This window comes from Cupressus sempervirens, chromosome 1 (assembly GCF_028749045.1).
Source record: "Cupressus sempervirens isolate cs-2001-9-10 chromosome 1, ASM2874904v1, whole genome shotgun sequence".
In the NCBI taxonomy this organism is placed as follows: Eukaryota; Viridiplantae; Streptophyta; class Pinopsida; order Cupressales; family Cupressaceae; genus Cupressus; species Cupressus sempervirens.
In genome coordinates, this window is record NC_143118.1 from 131,577,761 (window position 1) to 131,592,939 (window position 15,179).

Below are 15,179 nucleotides of genomic sequence, written 5' to 3' on the forward strand. Positions count from 1 at the left end.
AGTAGAGCATAACTTAGGAAGAATCACAGATGACATGGTTTCAATTAGAGAAAGGTTGAGGAAGGAAAATGAGAGGATTGTAAAGTTGGAGCCCGAAAGTGAGTATTGGAGAGATTGCCAACCTATCCAACAGTTGCATCAGGCAACCCTTCCGCAAGACAACGAGAACAACATAGAAGAGATATCGGCTCAGCTGCACGAAATCAAAGATTGGATCAGTGATATAATTCAAGATGGGCAAAATTTCTTGCCTTCCTTTATCTCAACATTCAGGTTATTGGTGGTTATTAGAGACAAATTCAGAACATTTGAAGGGGAGTGGAAGGATTTTCTTCCAGTCAAGGACTTAGCCTTTCCCAAGCTATGAGCATTTATTAGGCTACCGGAGAGATATTTGGAGAGAACCAAGTTGGTGGATGAAGGAGGAATGAGTACAATGGAGTCTTGGTATGTTGCCTTGACCATCAGATTGAGGATACTTGAAGAGATATAGAATGAAATTGCACAACACAGCCCAGGTGTTGACACTTCCATTTTAACCATGATGAACAATGTTGGGGTTGCACTTGATTTTGAGGATATCAAAGAGGAGAGCATCAATGAGACAGACTTTGGATCGAGATTGGATGAGTTGGGAAATGTTGCCATCAAGAAGAAACATTTGGGCACCCTTGCCTCCCTCAGTGCCTTTATTAGGTATGCAAAAGAGTATGAGAAGGATAATGAGAAAACCCTATAAGCAGCGAGCAATATGATGGATTCAGCTAAGCTCAAAATGAAGCACACGCCTTGCCCTCTCAAGGTGGCTAAGTTCATTGCCTTGGTTAAAAAGATGAAAGAAAAGGGTAGAATTATATTAGAGGATCATTTGATATAAAGCCCAAGTGGCAAATTCTCCTTCTTCTTGGGTATGATAGGTGTTTGATTTTGGTGCCTTCTCATTGGTTGCCACTTTTCTTTTCTTTTTTCATTGGTCCATTGATGAGGTGGTGTCTTCTCATTGGTTGATGGGGTGGCAACCCTAATTAGGATTTTTGGGATTTGATATGGATCGTTGATTTTACCTCTTAATCTCTACAGTTGGTTGTAATTTTGGGCTCTCATTTGTGAAGAGTCGAAGAAAATTGTTGCTTAAGATAATACCAAAATTGCTTCTCTTATCATTGTTGTGACTTGCATGGTGATAAAAACACTTGGTGTTATTGCATGGTTTCTACTTCCAATAATTAGAGTTAAATTTCATTGAAGTTGTTAAAGTAGATTTTATTTCAAGAAAGTTGTTAAGCAAGAGTAAGAATAGATGGATAGTTGTATGGTGATATTAGTGGATGTTTGATAGGGATCTATAAATTAGGCCACTAACATCCTAGCGGCTGGCTAGGAAGCCTTGCGTGGCAATCTAGTCTTTTTCCCTTGAATCATTGCATCTATGGAGGTAGAGCCTCTGGTAAGTTTTCATCAGATTTGATCCCCGTCCATTTGCTAATCTTTCCATTCATAGGAGTAGAGGTAAAACAAGTAGTTTAGTAGTTGGAATTCAATCGAGAAGAATGTTAGGAAGGCATGAGTCATTTGAATGCTCACCCTCCATCATCATCACCACCAACATCATTTGACGCTAGTATGCATTGCAAAGCTAGATTTCGTCATCATCACAGCAAAGTTCAACATCCTTGAATGAACAACATAAGGCTGCCTACGTGATTAACCAACAAATCACATTAATATAACTGAGTTAGTATCCATGTGTAAGGAACATTGGAGTTTTTCTCATGTTCTTCATGAGTATTTACTTTTCAAGAGAGGGATTGAGCGTTTGATATTCCATATCAAGTATTCAATTGCTATATGTTATGTAGTAGTACAAAATTGACATCAACACATACCAAAATCAAATGGCAGTGCTATTACATTTGCAACAGATCCTTATGAAATTTAACATGGTATCAGAGCCTAGTTGCAAATGTAAGAAGCATTGAGATGTATTACTATCCACATTGAAACTAGTATTGACTGTGAACAATGATCAAAACAATTCAAATTATTTTCTAAGAGTTTATTGGAGATTGAAGTGTGTAGCGAATATTATCGAGGAATGAGTATATGGATCTGATGACAATGATGTGGTAGAGAAATTAGCTGTGTTAATCTTTCAGAAATTCAAATTAGAGATGCTCTGTGTTCTTAACACCAATCGTAAACTATGGCAAGGTCTATGCAAACAAATATCGGTCAATTATATTGTCAACTATTCCAATAGACTGCAAGACAATTAGCTACCAAACGTCCCTCGCAAAAGAGTTGATGTTTGTGCGTGGTCAAATATTGTTGCGATCTACGAAGCCCAGATTTGATGGAGGTCGAGCTAGAAAGTGTTAAGTCGTTTTCATGACTAGGATTTTGTGATCAACAAGACCGAATGATTGCGTGTTCAATGCATGGGCACCCATGCAAGATGCTTTGGCCAAGGGTTATGTATTGGCTTGCAAAATACAAGTTGGAGTGCACTCTGAAAGTATTGCAATTTTTACTGCAATAACTATTAGTCGACGTCACTAATGGTGTGTTATCCACATCATATTGGCAATAAATGAATGAATGATCATGTTGACAATAACAGTCCAAAGGAGGCATATATTTCAATGTTATGTATATGCTTCAAAAATTCCTCATATTGCATAATTACCATGTGTAAGGAGTCATCCCAACTTGAGGGAAGCATACAAACGGAAGGTTATTCATTATTGTTGGGACCCTTTCGAATCAGTTCATTAAATTATAATTGCATAAGGTGCAAGGGAAGTATTGAAGGAAGAAGGATCAATGTGAATATATGAGCAGAATACTACACACCAAAGTCACTGATTTAGTGGAACAGTGGCAGGTAAGAAAAGTCGTAGTGAGACAAAGATACATTTGTATATCATAGTGTACCAACAATAAAGAAACTAGATTCCCAAAAAGAGCATGGGCACTACAGGCAAGACACGAGGATGGCAAGACCTCGAGTGAACAAATTTTGACTGTACAAGCACAAATGTTGGGGTCTCATAAATGAACCGATAAAACATTGATCGACTAAATAAGGGCGACTGTGGATTATACAACCCAATATAATTAAACTATCATTGCCCATGCAAGTCAAACAATGCTTGAGGTCTGTGGTAAGTCAATGAACCAGCACAAGTCATCTTATATACATATGATGAAAGAAAGGTATGGCTTCACACGTTAATTTGTTATTTTAAGGAATGGCTATTACTTGCTAAGTAAATAGAATTGATATTTAATATTGGTAGGGATAACTATTGAGTGTCTACTAATATTATTATACACAATAATATGAGGTTTAATAAATTGATAGATTTTATGAATTAATTAATATGTTTCAAGATAGAAATATAATTTATTAGGATATTAATTGAGATGGATTTATATGTAGGCATCTGTGATTATAATATATCTATGGATATATAATGTGCTTATGGAAATAAATTATTATAATATATTATTTAAGATTCTCCTTTCACATTTGAAATATTTTACTTAAACTTCTTATATATATACATGGTATGTACATATGGGAATTCATAATGAATGCATTTCTTCCATATGTAAAAGAAATAAGAATTCTGAGGAGAATGTGTGTACAGAACATTGGAATGATTTATTATGTAGAATTACTTATTATTCTTGAGTATTATATTTGCCTTGATCTTTTCCTCTGAGAATGTTATTGCAGGCAGAGGGAGATTGAGATTTAGAGGGAGCTGAAATTTCATTATGGGCAACCTTTAAAGAGAGGGAGCAGATAGAGGATATTATTTAGTCAACTTTCCGTGACCTCTATCATATTGATTCACAGGGAGTAAACCATGTTGAGATGGTTTCTCTAGTGTTCTATAATTTTCACAGTCAAGAGGACCGTGATTCATACATCATGACCATGCGATTTTAATTGGCCTACCCCCTGCGTACATCATGAGGAAGTGACGACTTCCAAATGATCATCACTTGTATTTGGAGAAGTTGTTGTAAGGTGACGATCTTACAAAAACTTGTATTATGAGATCAAACAATTGAGTATATGGTGAATGTCTTGCATCTCAACATTTTGGGAGGCCATTACTCAAAGAGTACTTGGTGAATATCATTAATATTCTGGGAGGTCAATACTTTTATATCATATGTGATATCAAACCTTATTTTGAGTACTTGGTGAATATCATTGATATTCTGTCCCTGTGGGTTATTCGAGTTGGTTTGAGGTTGTGGGTAGATCCCCATGGTCTTGGGTTTGAAACCTGCCCGTCATTACCTTGCCACAAACACTTGGGGGAGGTGTTGGTTATCCCATGGCCAAAGGGACTAGTCTCACTCCAAGCTTGCCCCATAAAGGGAATCCGTTGGGCTTGGGTCACAGGGATACCCTTCGAGAACAAACAAACAATAAAATTAAAAAAACAAATATATTTGTGTGTGTGTGTGTGTGTGTGTGTGTGTGTGTGTGTATCATTGATATTCTGGGAGGCAAATACTCTGTATATCAGATGTGATATCAAACTTTTTTTTTAGTAATTGGTGAATATCAAATGTCGATATTCTGGGAGGCCAATACTCTTGATATCAAATGTGATATCAAACCTTATTAAGTACATGGTGAATATCATTGATAATCTGGGAGACCAATACTCATGATATCATATGTGATATCAAACTTTTTGAGTAATTTGTAAATATCAAATTTCGATATTTTGGGACACCAAGATTCGTGATATCAAAATATTGAATATCTTCCGATCAAAGATATTCTTATATTGTGGTGATATATGATTATGTGTTTATCCCCCTAGAGGGAGTGTTGATGTGTGGTAGCTTCAGTTGGATAAACCTATGAGATATAATTATATATGTTTTTATTATTATATGAGATAAATTAATATAATAATATAAATAACTATTGCTATATTTATTATAATATTAATTATTAAGTAACAAAAATTTATGGCGTACTCTTATTTATATGAGGAGAGCCTTTGGAACACACATACCAAAATCAAATGGCAGTGCTATTACATTTGCAGCAGATCCCATGAAATTTAACACTTCAGTTCTGAGCTACTTTTCAATGACTACAAATCGCTAGTTATTTTGCGGTTTTGTAGTCTCTCTTGTGTGGTGTTGTTTCTCTTTATTTGCTTCTTGCTTTGTTTGTTTTCTTTGCCTCGGACACCGTTTGGTGATCCTGCTGCCTTCTGGCCTCTGTTCATATCTTCAGTCCCTTAGGCCCGTTTGTGGTCTCTTGTTGGACTTAAATAATTTATCTTATTTTATCTAATTTTTGATGAAGTAAAGTTTGTGGCGCCTTTAAGTATGTTTCAATCTTGAGTCTGAACACCAATTTGTGACTAGATATTGTACCTTGAATATGAGAGAGGAATAATAACTTTGCTTCTAAGTAAATCTGGTCACATTCTTTTTCAGTCCTGCTCTAATACCATGTTTTTATGATCAGATAATTAAAGAAAGTAAAGTTTTCAACTAATTAGCTCAAAATACACCAAAGTACCCTAGTAAAACTTTCAATTTTGAAGGTGAAAAACCCAACATAGAATCTCTGAATATTATTTTTCAAGTGTTCAAGATTTGATTACAGTGTATCCTCAATATATATTAATGTCTGTAATGTAATAAGTATATTCTCTGCAATATTCTTATTACAAATCTGCAATATTATATAGTGTATCTCAATATGGATGTTTCAATCTGCACTCTTGATGAGATAGCTATGCTCGATATATAAACACTTCTGGATATATATTGTTTTCTATAATGAATGTTACCTTATATATACACACACACTTCTGTAAGTGTATCAAACTCCAATAAATTATCTCTTTGCAATATAGATACTATCTCAGGGATAAGTATATTGACTTAAGCAATAAATATTCCCTTTGAGTTAAGTATATGGACTTCTGCAATATATTTATATATCCTCAGCGATATGGATATTATAATCTTCGATGTCTTCTGTTCTCGATCTGACTGCTGAGTGCATTCTCCTTGTATTTGACAGTATCTTCAAATGACTCATTTTTAACCATACAAGTACCACCCACTGTCAAGGGGTGAGTCTTTCCAAAGATGTGGCTGTCAGAATTCAGTTCTCTTCAATTCATTAGTAACCACTGCATTTCTGATTAACTGATTGATTGAATTCTTACAAATCACTAGTAAGTTGGAGGACCACTTAAAATATATCGCTATGGTAATTCTATTGTTGTGTCTTGTGTCAGATTTACAGACTCTGACGCTAACTAATCAACAGATTGCACCTGAGAGGATTAAGTCTCCTACAACAGATAACACACCTGCAAATGCTGTTAGCTGGTCATTCTTTTCCCAGTGCTTGAATGTGCGTCTAATCATATACACGTTGGAAACAGTCTTTATATTCTTGGCGAAGCTGCATTTATATAATTTGAGGAGTGGTGCTTGCCTGTCTTTACTATTTTTTGGGCTCAAATTTTGTATGAAACAGCATGTTGAGAAGGAAAGAGTCTACAAGGATATATAGCTTTTCAAAATGTATGAAGGGATGTATAGATCTCCGCAGATTTTCAAAATGCAAAAGTGCCTAGAGAATTGAAATATGAATGAAATTTAATTAAGTAATCACAAGTTGTTTCTTACCCTACATTAATTAGAATTTTAAGAAAACCATTAAAAAGATAAGTTCACCTCTCTTGCTTTAAAGCATACAGATTCAGGAAATATGCTCACGTTTGCTTGGAGACCAATTGAGCTAGAATGAAACTATAGGTGTCCATCTGACATCTACAAAGCTATTAAATAAAAGCGAAAAATTTCTGTTATAAAAATCATAATGGAAATAAATGCAACAAAAAGCACTATTAAATGTTCTAACACGCCACATCATGACTTTGCATTGCTAATGGCCCCAAGATGTTATTTTGTGCATGGAAATGGTTGCTGAAATGCATCCTGTCAGGGAAACTTTCGCCATTTTTAGACCATCGTCTTTGCTATTGCTTTTGGTAGCTTCAATCGAATAAACCTATGAGTCTAAACTATTGAAGATAATATATATATATATTGACAAATTAATATAATAATGATTCATCGAAATTATATGCATATATTTATATATATAACTATAAAATTATAATTGTCATTAGATTAATTACAAAATAATGAATAGACATGTCCCATGAAGGGACATGTCTCTTCTTGGCTGATTCTCAATGTAAATACAAGAGATCACTGCCTTTGGAAAACACATCCTAAAATCAACATGGTATCAGAGCCAAGTTGCAAATGTAAGAAGCATTGAGATTTATTACTATCCGCATTAAAGTTTATGTTGTTCAAATAAGTCAAAGATTAATTTAATAAAACCAGAATTTCCTCCAATCATGTGTGATAAGACCATTGGGACCAATTGTGGAATATGCGCAAAATGCATTTTGCTAGAAAGATCTCAAACTGCATGAATAAATGAAGTAATTCAATTGCATCCCAACATGGTCAATATTAATTTGAGTTCTAGCAAATGAATGCAGAAGATACAAAGGATACTATCACAGATTGTTGTATATATATTGGGAGGTCATATGTATGCATGTATATATCACGTAAGACAACTATTGTATTACCACATCGATCAAAGTAGACAATCGATTCATAATAACGATCATTGCATAGGCATTATCAATACACATTGATTATTATTGCAGGACCAAATTTGACTAGAGGAAACAATATCATTATCATGACTCATAATTGCAGAGGATATTGTAAATGCCGCAGAGTGCATACAGAAGAACCTACACATATTTAGATCATTGAAATATTGAAACCACTGTATATATTGGGAAGCTTATGCAGAAGATGCTTTCGAAGAGGATCGTCCATATCTTGTAGAAGGTAATTATCGCAGCGGATAGTATATTCTAGAAAGTAAAAAAATTGAAGATCCTTTTTTTAGGATGGGTACGAAATGGGTGAGACACCCCAAGCAATAATTTATGTCTCCATTTGGTGATACGGAGAAAAGAAAGGATAAATATTTCCATCAATGGTGGGGTGGGACATAAATAATAAAGGAAGTCATATTATAGATCTGCGAGTCTAAACTATTGAAGATATTATATATATTTAATTAATATCATGTGATGTATATACATATATATATATATATATATATGTATGTATGTATGTAGAGATTAATATAATAATGAGTCATAGGAATTAGTTGTATATATATTCATGTAACTATAAAATTATAATTGTCATTATATCAATTACATAATAATGAATAGACATGTCTCATGAAGGGACATGTCTCTTCTTGGCTCATTCTCAATATAAATACAAGAGATCATTGCCTTTGGAAAACACATACTTTATAGGTAGTGCTATTAAATCAGCAGTCCCCACATTGTGGCCATTTTGTGTTGCAATGGGTGTACAACATCCAGAAACAGAGTAACAACTATGTTGAAGTGCAAGGAGGCCAACATTGCAGCACTCAATGTGGCATAAAAAGAAAAAGAAGAAAATAAATAAAACTACCATAAAACAAAGTTAAAAGAAACTAGAAGGGTAAAAAACCAAACCTAAATGTCTAGAAGTTCAAACTAACATAACAATCTACTCTTGAGCCAGAATCCAAGTTCACTGGTTTTTCACAGCTAATAATCATTTTATGCCTATTCAACATCTTATTATCTTTAATCCTCCAAATGTGAAAAGTATCCAAAAGCACTACAGTTAATGATATCGCCCCTGCATAAGGAACAATGCTCAAGGATGTGGGCACTTGCTCCTATGTTTTTGCTTAATTTATTATCTATTTGTCTGAAATTCTGAGTTCAGCATTAGAAGGAAGATACATTAATATAGAAAAACTATTTGCTTTTGCATGATTTAATTTTATCATTCTGTACTGTCTTTATGTTTTTGTTCTGTTTGAGCATAAAGCTGTAATCATCTCAAACAAAAAGGGAATTTTGTAATCTAACCTAGTCCAATATATATACCTTCCTTTTATTAAAAAAATTATATATTGTTTTTCATCTCATTGAAGTTACTATTTCTCATTTCTGATAATTATGATTACCCTAAACTAGAGAATTTCTAGCGCATGTAATTTATCTAGCCTTAAAAAAGAACCAAGGCTGCAAAACTAAGAATCAATCACAAAAAGTACGAATGACGTTTGCAAATGAATATGGCTAACACACTTTGGGGACAAAGAACTTGTAGGTCATGTTGCACACCTTATGTTAAGGATGAAAAAGACATGTTCTTCTGAACTTCCTGCTATAAGTTGATACCTGACTTGACCACACAGGCATTTGTAGTCATAACCTAATACATGAAAATATAGACCAAGACAATCAAATAAAACTGGCGACAATTTATTTTAGAATTTGATGCCTATATGAGCAATTTTCAAAACTAAATCCTTTGTAATAGATCCTAATCATAGTTTATCCTAATTGTCATTAAAACTCATTTTCTCATTATCAGAGAATGTTGAATTTTGATCTTGAAGCGCATGAGATAAGCTTACATGAAGTGACCAATGGATCCTTCATCTGTATTTAACTAGTTACGCTCTACTATAGTGATCCCAATAGAAAATACATAATCATTAAGAAATTCAATGGATCTTTCCTTCGTGTGATCTAAGAATGATCAGTCAAGAAGGGATCAATGGTCGCTAAAGAGCTCTACATGCAGCCATTGTTTATTTTTTTTAAGGTGCACATATTGTCATTCATGTGGCCTTCTGAATCTGTAGTCAATCTTTATGTTTGTGCTGCTCAACAGTGACCTAGATTAGAACAAATGTTGTTAATATGTGACAATTTGTAAGATCTAAGAACCCAGAACCAAGAAATTATCAGCATTCTGTTTTAAATCTGATTGTCATTGGCAACTATTCTCATTTTTTCATAGACACACTGACCTCTGTAGTAAGCTTTCACTGCCCAGAAAACAATGGATGAGGATAGGTAAAGGACGATGGAGGAACAATAGTTGTGAAAGTAAGCAAACACAATCTCTCTTGAAAAACACACTGTTCATAACAGCAGAAATTTCTCAATTGTGTTATCTGACTATATTTCGCTGAAACCTTGACTTGCAAATCACCAATGTTGCGATTAGCTCTACTAAACAAGATAGCAAATTAAAGAGGCTGTAAAGCAGGTTGAAGTTACCTTTTGAATAAAATAATAATTTGATATTTACATGATTGTAATGAATTCTTGGAACATATCATAATTAAAAATAACTAGACAAGATGATGACAAAGCTAGATTTATTTACCATTCAGATTATGATATCTTTACTACTCTTGTTTTAGTGAACCAGTTGTTGATATTCTATTATATTAGTATGCCTGTGAACTAATGGCTTAAAAGCTATACAATAAACAATAATTTTGACTTCTAGCTTAGTTCAGACATAAGTGAGTTTTAAAGCATCTATCTTATAGCTGATAAATTCTTTGTTTTATAGATACTATGATATCAAAATTGGAAGTGGAGCTGAAGCTGTAAAGGGATCACGAGTTGCGGTTTGTTCATAGTTCTTCCTGCAGCCTCTCTTTTAGGTTCGGACATGGTTATCTTGTAAATAATACTTCACATCTAGGATCTGATTTTGGGGAGTAATAGAAATCCAACTTTTCCACATGCTCTGATACTGTCAATGACCATCTCATTTGGGTATTATCCATGTCCTTTCTTGGTTTCTCTAATACTTCCAAACTTTCTCAACCCATAAGACAATCAAGGTTTTATTTGTATTGAGAGAAAAGATCTTCGAGAAATTTATGTTCTGGCATTGTATGCTTTTCATTTGAAATGAGAAGCACAATTTTGTTTTACCTTTTCCTTAACTGATATTTTTAATTTATTTCCCCAAAAGAAACTATTTATTATTTATTTAAGTTGGCAATTTCAAATGACTAGATTTACAGTTCCTACAAACTTTACGTGCTTCATTTATGTATCGATGGTTAATGTTAAGTGTTTTGATGTTTGGTACTAGCTGGGGGGTTTCTCTTTTTAGATTAATCCCATTGCATGTGTTTCTATGCTTTTTTAGCATTTCCTGCGCCATTGTTTTCCCTTCAATTCTAAGTCCCTCTTTTCCATAGTTCTTTGCTATTGTAACCGATGTTTGTTCTAGTCCCTTTGACCCATTCTTAGTCACTCATGCACACTATTATGATTTCATACCATCCACTTCTTCATGGAACTTTTGCATATCTCAACTTATCCTTGTTTTCTTGATGCAATCCTTCAAAACCATGTTTACAGAATCAGGAAAGGTAATTCTGCATTTCTTTAATTTGTGCATAATAAGAGCAAAATTGCTTTTTAATCCTTAGTTCTCATCCCTTAGATATCTATTTTCTTCTAATACTGATTGATAGACACTGTATTGTTCCCATGTAGATGTTGATTGAATACATTGTCACGCCCCTCTAGGAGTGCCATTTTCTAAAGCATTTCAGCTTGAAACACCTTTAAGAAAATATGGGAGGCAGCAATATCTGCCAATGAACATATCTCTACTTTGTTTTACCCAACCAATTGTAGGGTTTAGATATTGTTGATAGATTCAACCTCTTAATGTGACACTCATCGAATTAGGTTCTTTTGATTGCCAACTGAGAAAGCTCAAAAATGTCCCCTTCACCCATGGGTGAGTTGGAAGAGGCCCTACGCATATTTAGTTGAGAGGGGAAAAATCATTTTGTGGTGACAATGGCATTTGGATTGACCTCTATTATTTTTGTTTTCTTTTCCAAGATGAATGCTAATGCAACATAAGGCTTTAAAGATGATGTCAAAGATGGAACTAAGTTTTTTTTCTCAGGCAACAATACTAGTCTGGCATGAAACTCTTCATGTGGCTGCCACTATATTTTGTGGATGTTGCACTTTCTGTGTCCATTTTTGGACTTTCCATGGAGGATAGCTTCATCAAATATGTTCTTTATGCAACCTACTATTAAAATTTATACCATTATTGATGCAGGAGCATCTAGGGTGTAAGGGCAATCTTGCATCAGCAAAACATATTTCTATTTTTGTCTTTTTAGTAAGGGTTGTTTCAGTTCAGAGTTGCTATTTGTGGAAGCTTACTATTTTTAGTAAATTGGTCATGATAGCTCAGAATGTTCTAGTTTCACAGGTGGAGGTTCATCTTAGATATATCAGCTTGGTAGACAAGTTTCATTGTCATATCTTTTGTATTGGTGAAGTTATTACAGATTTTCAGCACGAATGTTTGGTATAAAGACCTCAGGCTCAGTTTTTAAGGCCTAAATGGCTTTGAAATGAGGTCAAACTTTAGTTAATGGATGCTTGCTCAATCAACTTTTATACAAAGAAGTTGCCGTTTCCAAAAAGGGGTTATAATAGCCAATCAGGTCAACGGTTTGTAAGTTATGGTCTCTAGAAGTTGGGCTATCCGAAAATGTAATTTGTAAATTGTTTTGAATCGATTCTAAGTAATAAAGTGTAATAAAATACTACAATTTTAGGTTGGTTGGCCTCAAGAGTTAGGGCTAAGTGTTAGAACCTTCTTAGATGATGGAAAATGCCTATATAAGGAAGGCCTATAAGTTGTCTAGGGCAGTTGTGGGTGGTGGTTCGCAACTTTGTCTTGTTGAATATTGAAAAGAAGGGACCCATGTGGCTTCGCATATTGTATTTTTGAGTTCTCTAATTCCCTAGCTTTGGAGATAATAAGAAGCCCATTTCCAATTCTTGCAAAATTGTTGTTTCTCTATTTTTTGTGGTGTGTTTGTGGTATTAAGGGGAGCACCCTTCATCAATTGTTGCTAGAGTAGATTCAGTAATGCTATAGTTTATACTTTTTACACTTTGTCCTTGGGTCGTGAGATTAGAAAATGATCTATCTTTTTTTCCCATACAATATGTGGGGTGCTTGGTTTGAGAACAAGTCCATAGGGATAGAGCAAGAGACTAAGTAATCTGAAATGCTTTAGAATTTGATTTGGCTAGGCCTTATAGTGTCCTCTTTCCGAGTTGACAATAGCTAGATGTTTTTTGCTCTATCTAATAAAATAAATACATGAATTAATAATAAAAAAGACAATACATACAAGACACACTAGTAAAATATATCTCTATTTGCAGCATTTGTGGGAGCTCGAGAAGTTGTATGGCTAAGGGAACTCCTTGTAGGATTGTTTGGAAAATCCTAACCTCCCACAATTTATTGTGATAATCAATGTTGTATAAAGCTCTCTAGAAACTTAGTATTCCATGACAAATCAAAGCATATTGAGATCCCTTATCTTTACATTAGAGACATGGTTGAGAGAAATGCTATCTAGTTGAGATATATTAGCACAAAAGAGCAAGCAAAAGACATTCTCACCAAGCCACTCTCCAAAACTAAGGTAGAATTCTTAAGAGGTCAACTTGGCATGATTGAATTGTAATTTTTTAATGAGATTGATTCTCAAAACTGTTGTACTAATATATTCCAAATTATGTCGTGTATTTTATGACTTGATGGGCCCTGGGAACATTGTTAAAAGGTGACGACCTTTCAAATGATGAACACTTGTTTTCTTATTTTTGTTATTGTAAGGTGACGACTTTACAATAATGAACTCTTATTATCATGATAGATGTCATGTAACTTGATATCATGATAATTAATAACTCGTATGGTAATACAAGTTGAGAAGAGTGTATCATAGAAATTTTTGGATTACCACAAGTTAGATTATTGAGATATCTCATGGTGGATACTCTATATCTGTGGATATGCCATGAGGAGATATCTTTATGATAGGCATCAAGGTGCCAATGCACATATCATAACAAATATTATGAGTATGGTGAATATCATGTATCATGATATTCGTGGACATGCCATGATAAGACATTATCTTTACAACTATTAATAAGTTACTGTGTTTTCATCTATAAGATATTATCCTCCCTAGCCAAGAGGGAGTGTTAATGATATATGGTGTGTGTTAGATAAATCAAATTGATGAATTCAATCTTGAAGCATTCATAATTTGTATCCTACTCAAATTACTATAAGCATTAAATGATTAATAATCATTTTGATATATTATGTGATTATACTCACACAAATATACTTTTATATATTTAATATATACATATAAAGTATGTGAATATTATCAAATGATTATTAATAATTTCAGTTTTGAGAAAGACTAATTATCAATTATGAGAAATTGATCATACGTTTGCTATGCATATTCTTGATATCAACTGTACATTTAGTTGAATATCCTTCTTGCATTTTCTGCAGCAATATATATTAGTTGCCATAGTGAATACATTCACAACAATGATGTTTACATGAATATCTACACAGTCCCATATTAGAATGCCATTGTAACTACAATATTATCATGTTAATCAATATCATATATATTGGGCATCAATACCATTACCACTAATTGTGGTTAGTAATCTGTATGTTATGAAGTGACATTATTAAATTGGGCAGACATGCCTCGTGTAGAGGGCATGTCCCTACGTGAACTATTGATACAAGTAGAATTGCTCTTAGTCAAGGTAAGATCACAATAACTTTGGTAAGCTCTAAGCAAAAGGGTTATTTCTAAAGTCCCACCAAAGGTTGAGACAATCATGTAGTTCAAGTATAGGTCCCCAAAAGTCCACTTATCACAACCAACTCACCTATTCCTACAACCACACTCAAAGCTTCATCAATCTCCCCATTGACCCTTTACCTTCCAAAGCAACCTCACAAGCATTTCTTAGGATCCTTCAACACCTACTTCCCTAGAGCGTCCCATAGGCTTCAAACATCCCATTCCACTCTGTAACCAATTTTTGGGTTACAAGTAGTAGGGAAAAGACCCACAATGAGAAAATGCAAAACAGGTCTAAAATAGACCTAAAACTAATAAGCCCTCTTATTCGAGTTTTTGGACATTAACTCAAAATTTTCCAAATCACTCAAGGAATAATATAGATATTCAAGCACCCATTTTTGAGTTCTACAAGATCCCAAGATTTAGGCTTCCAACCCACTTCTGGATCACTAAACCACAAAACCCTAGATTTAAGGATATTCACTATTTTAGAGCT

The 15,179-nt window shown here is 34.0% G+C and overlaps 1 protein-coding gene across 1 annotated transcript in view; it reads left to right on the plus strand.

Moving 5' to 3' along the window:
* Positions 1-15,179, plus strand: part of LOC149576516 (peptidyl-prolyl cis-trans isomerase FKBP16-4, chloroplastic-like) — a 105,772-nt gene that overhangs the window by 69,977 nt on the left and 20,616 nt on the right. Inside the window, exon 4 of the mRNA XM_089817593.1 lies at positions 10,555-10,612. Within this exon, the coding sequence (XP_089673719.1) occupies positions 10,555-10,612 (58 nt within the window). The remainder of the gene's footprint in view (positions 1-10,554; positions 10,613-15,179) is intronic.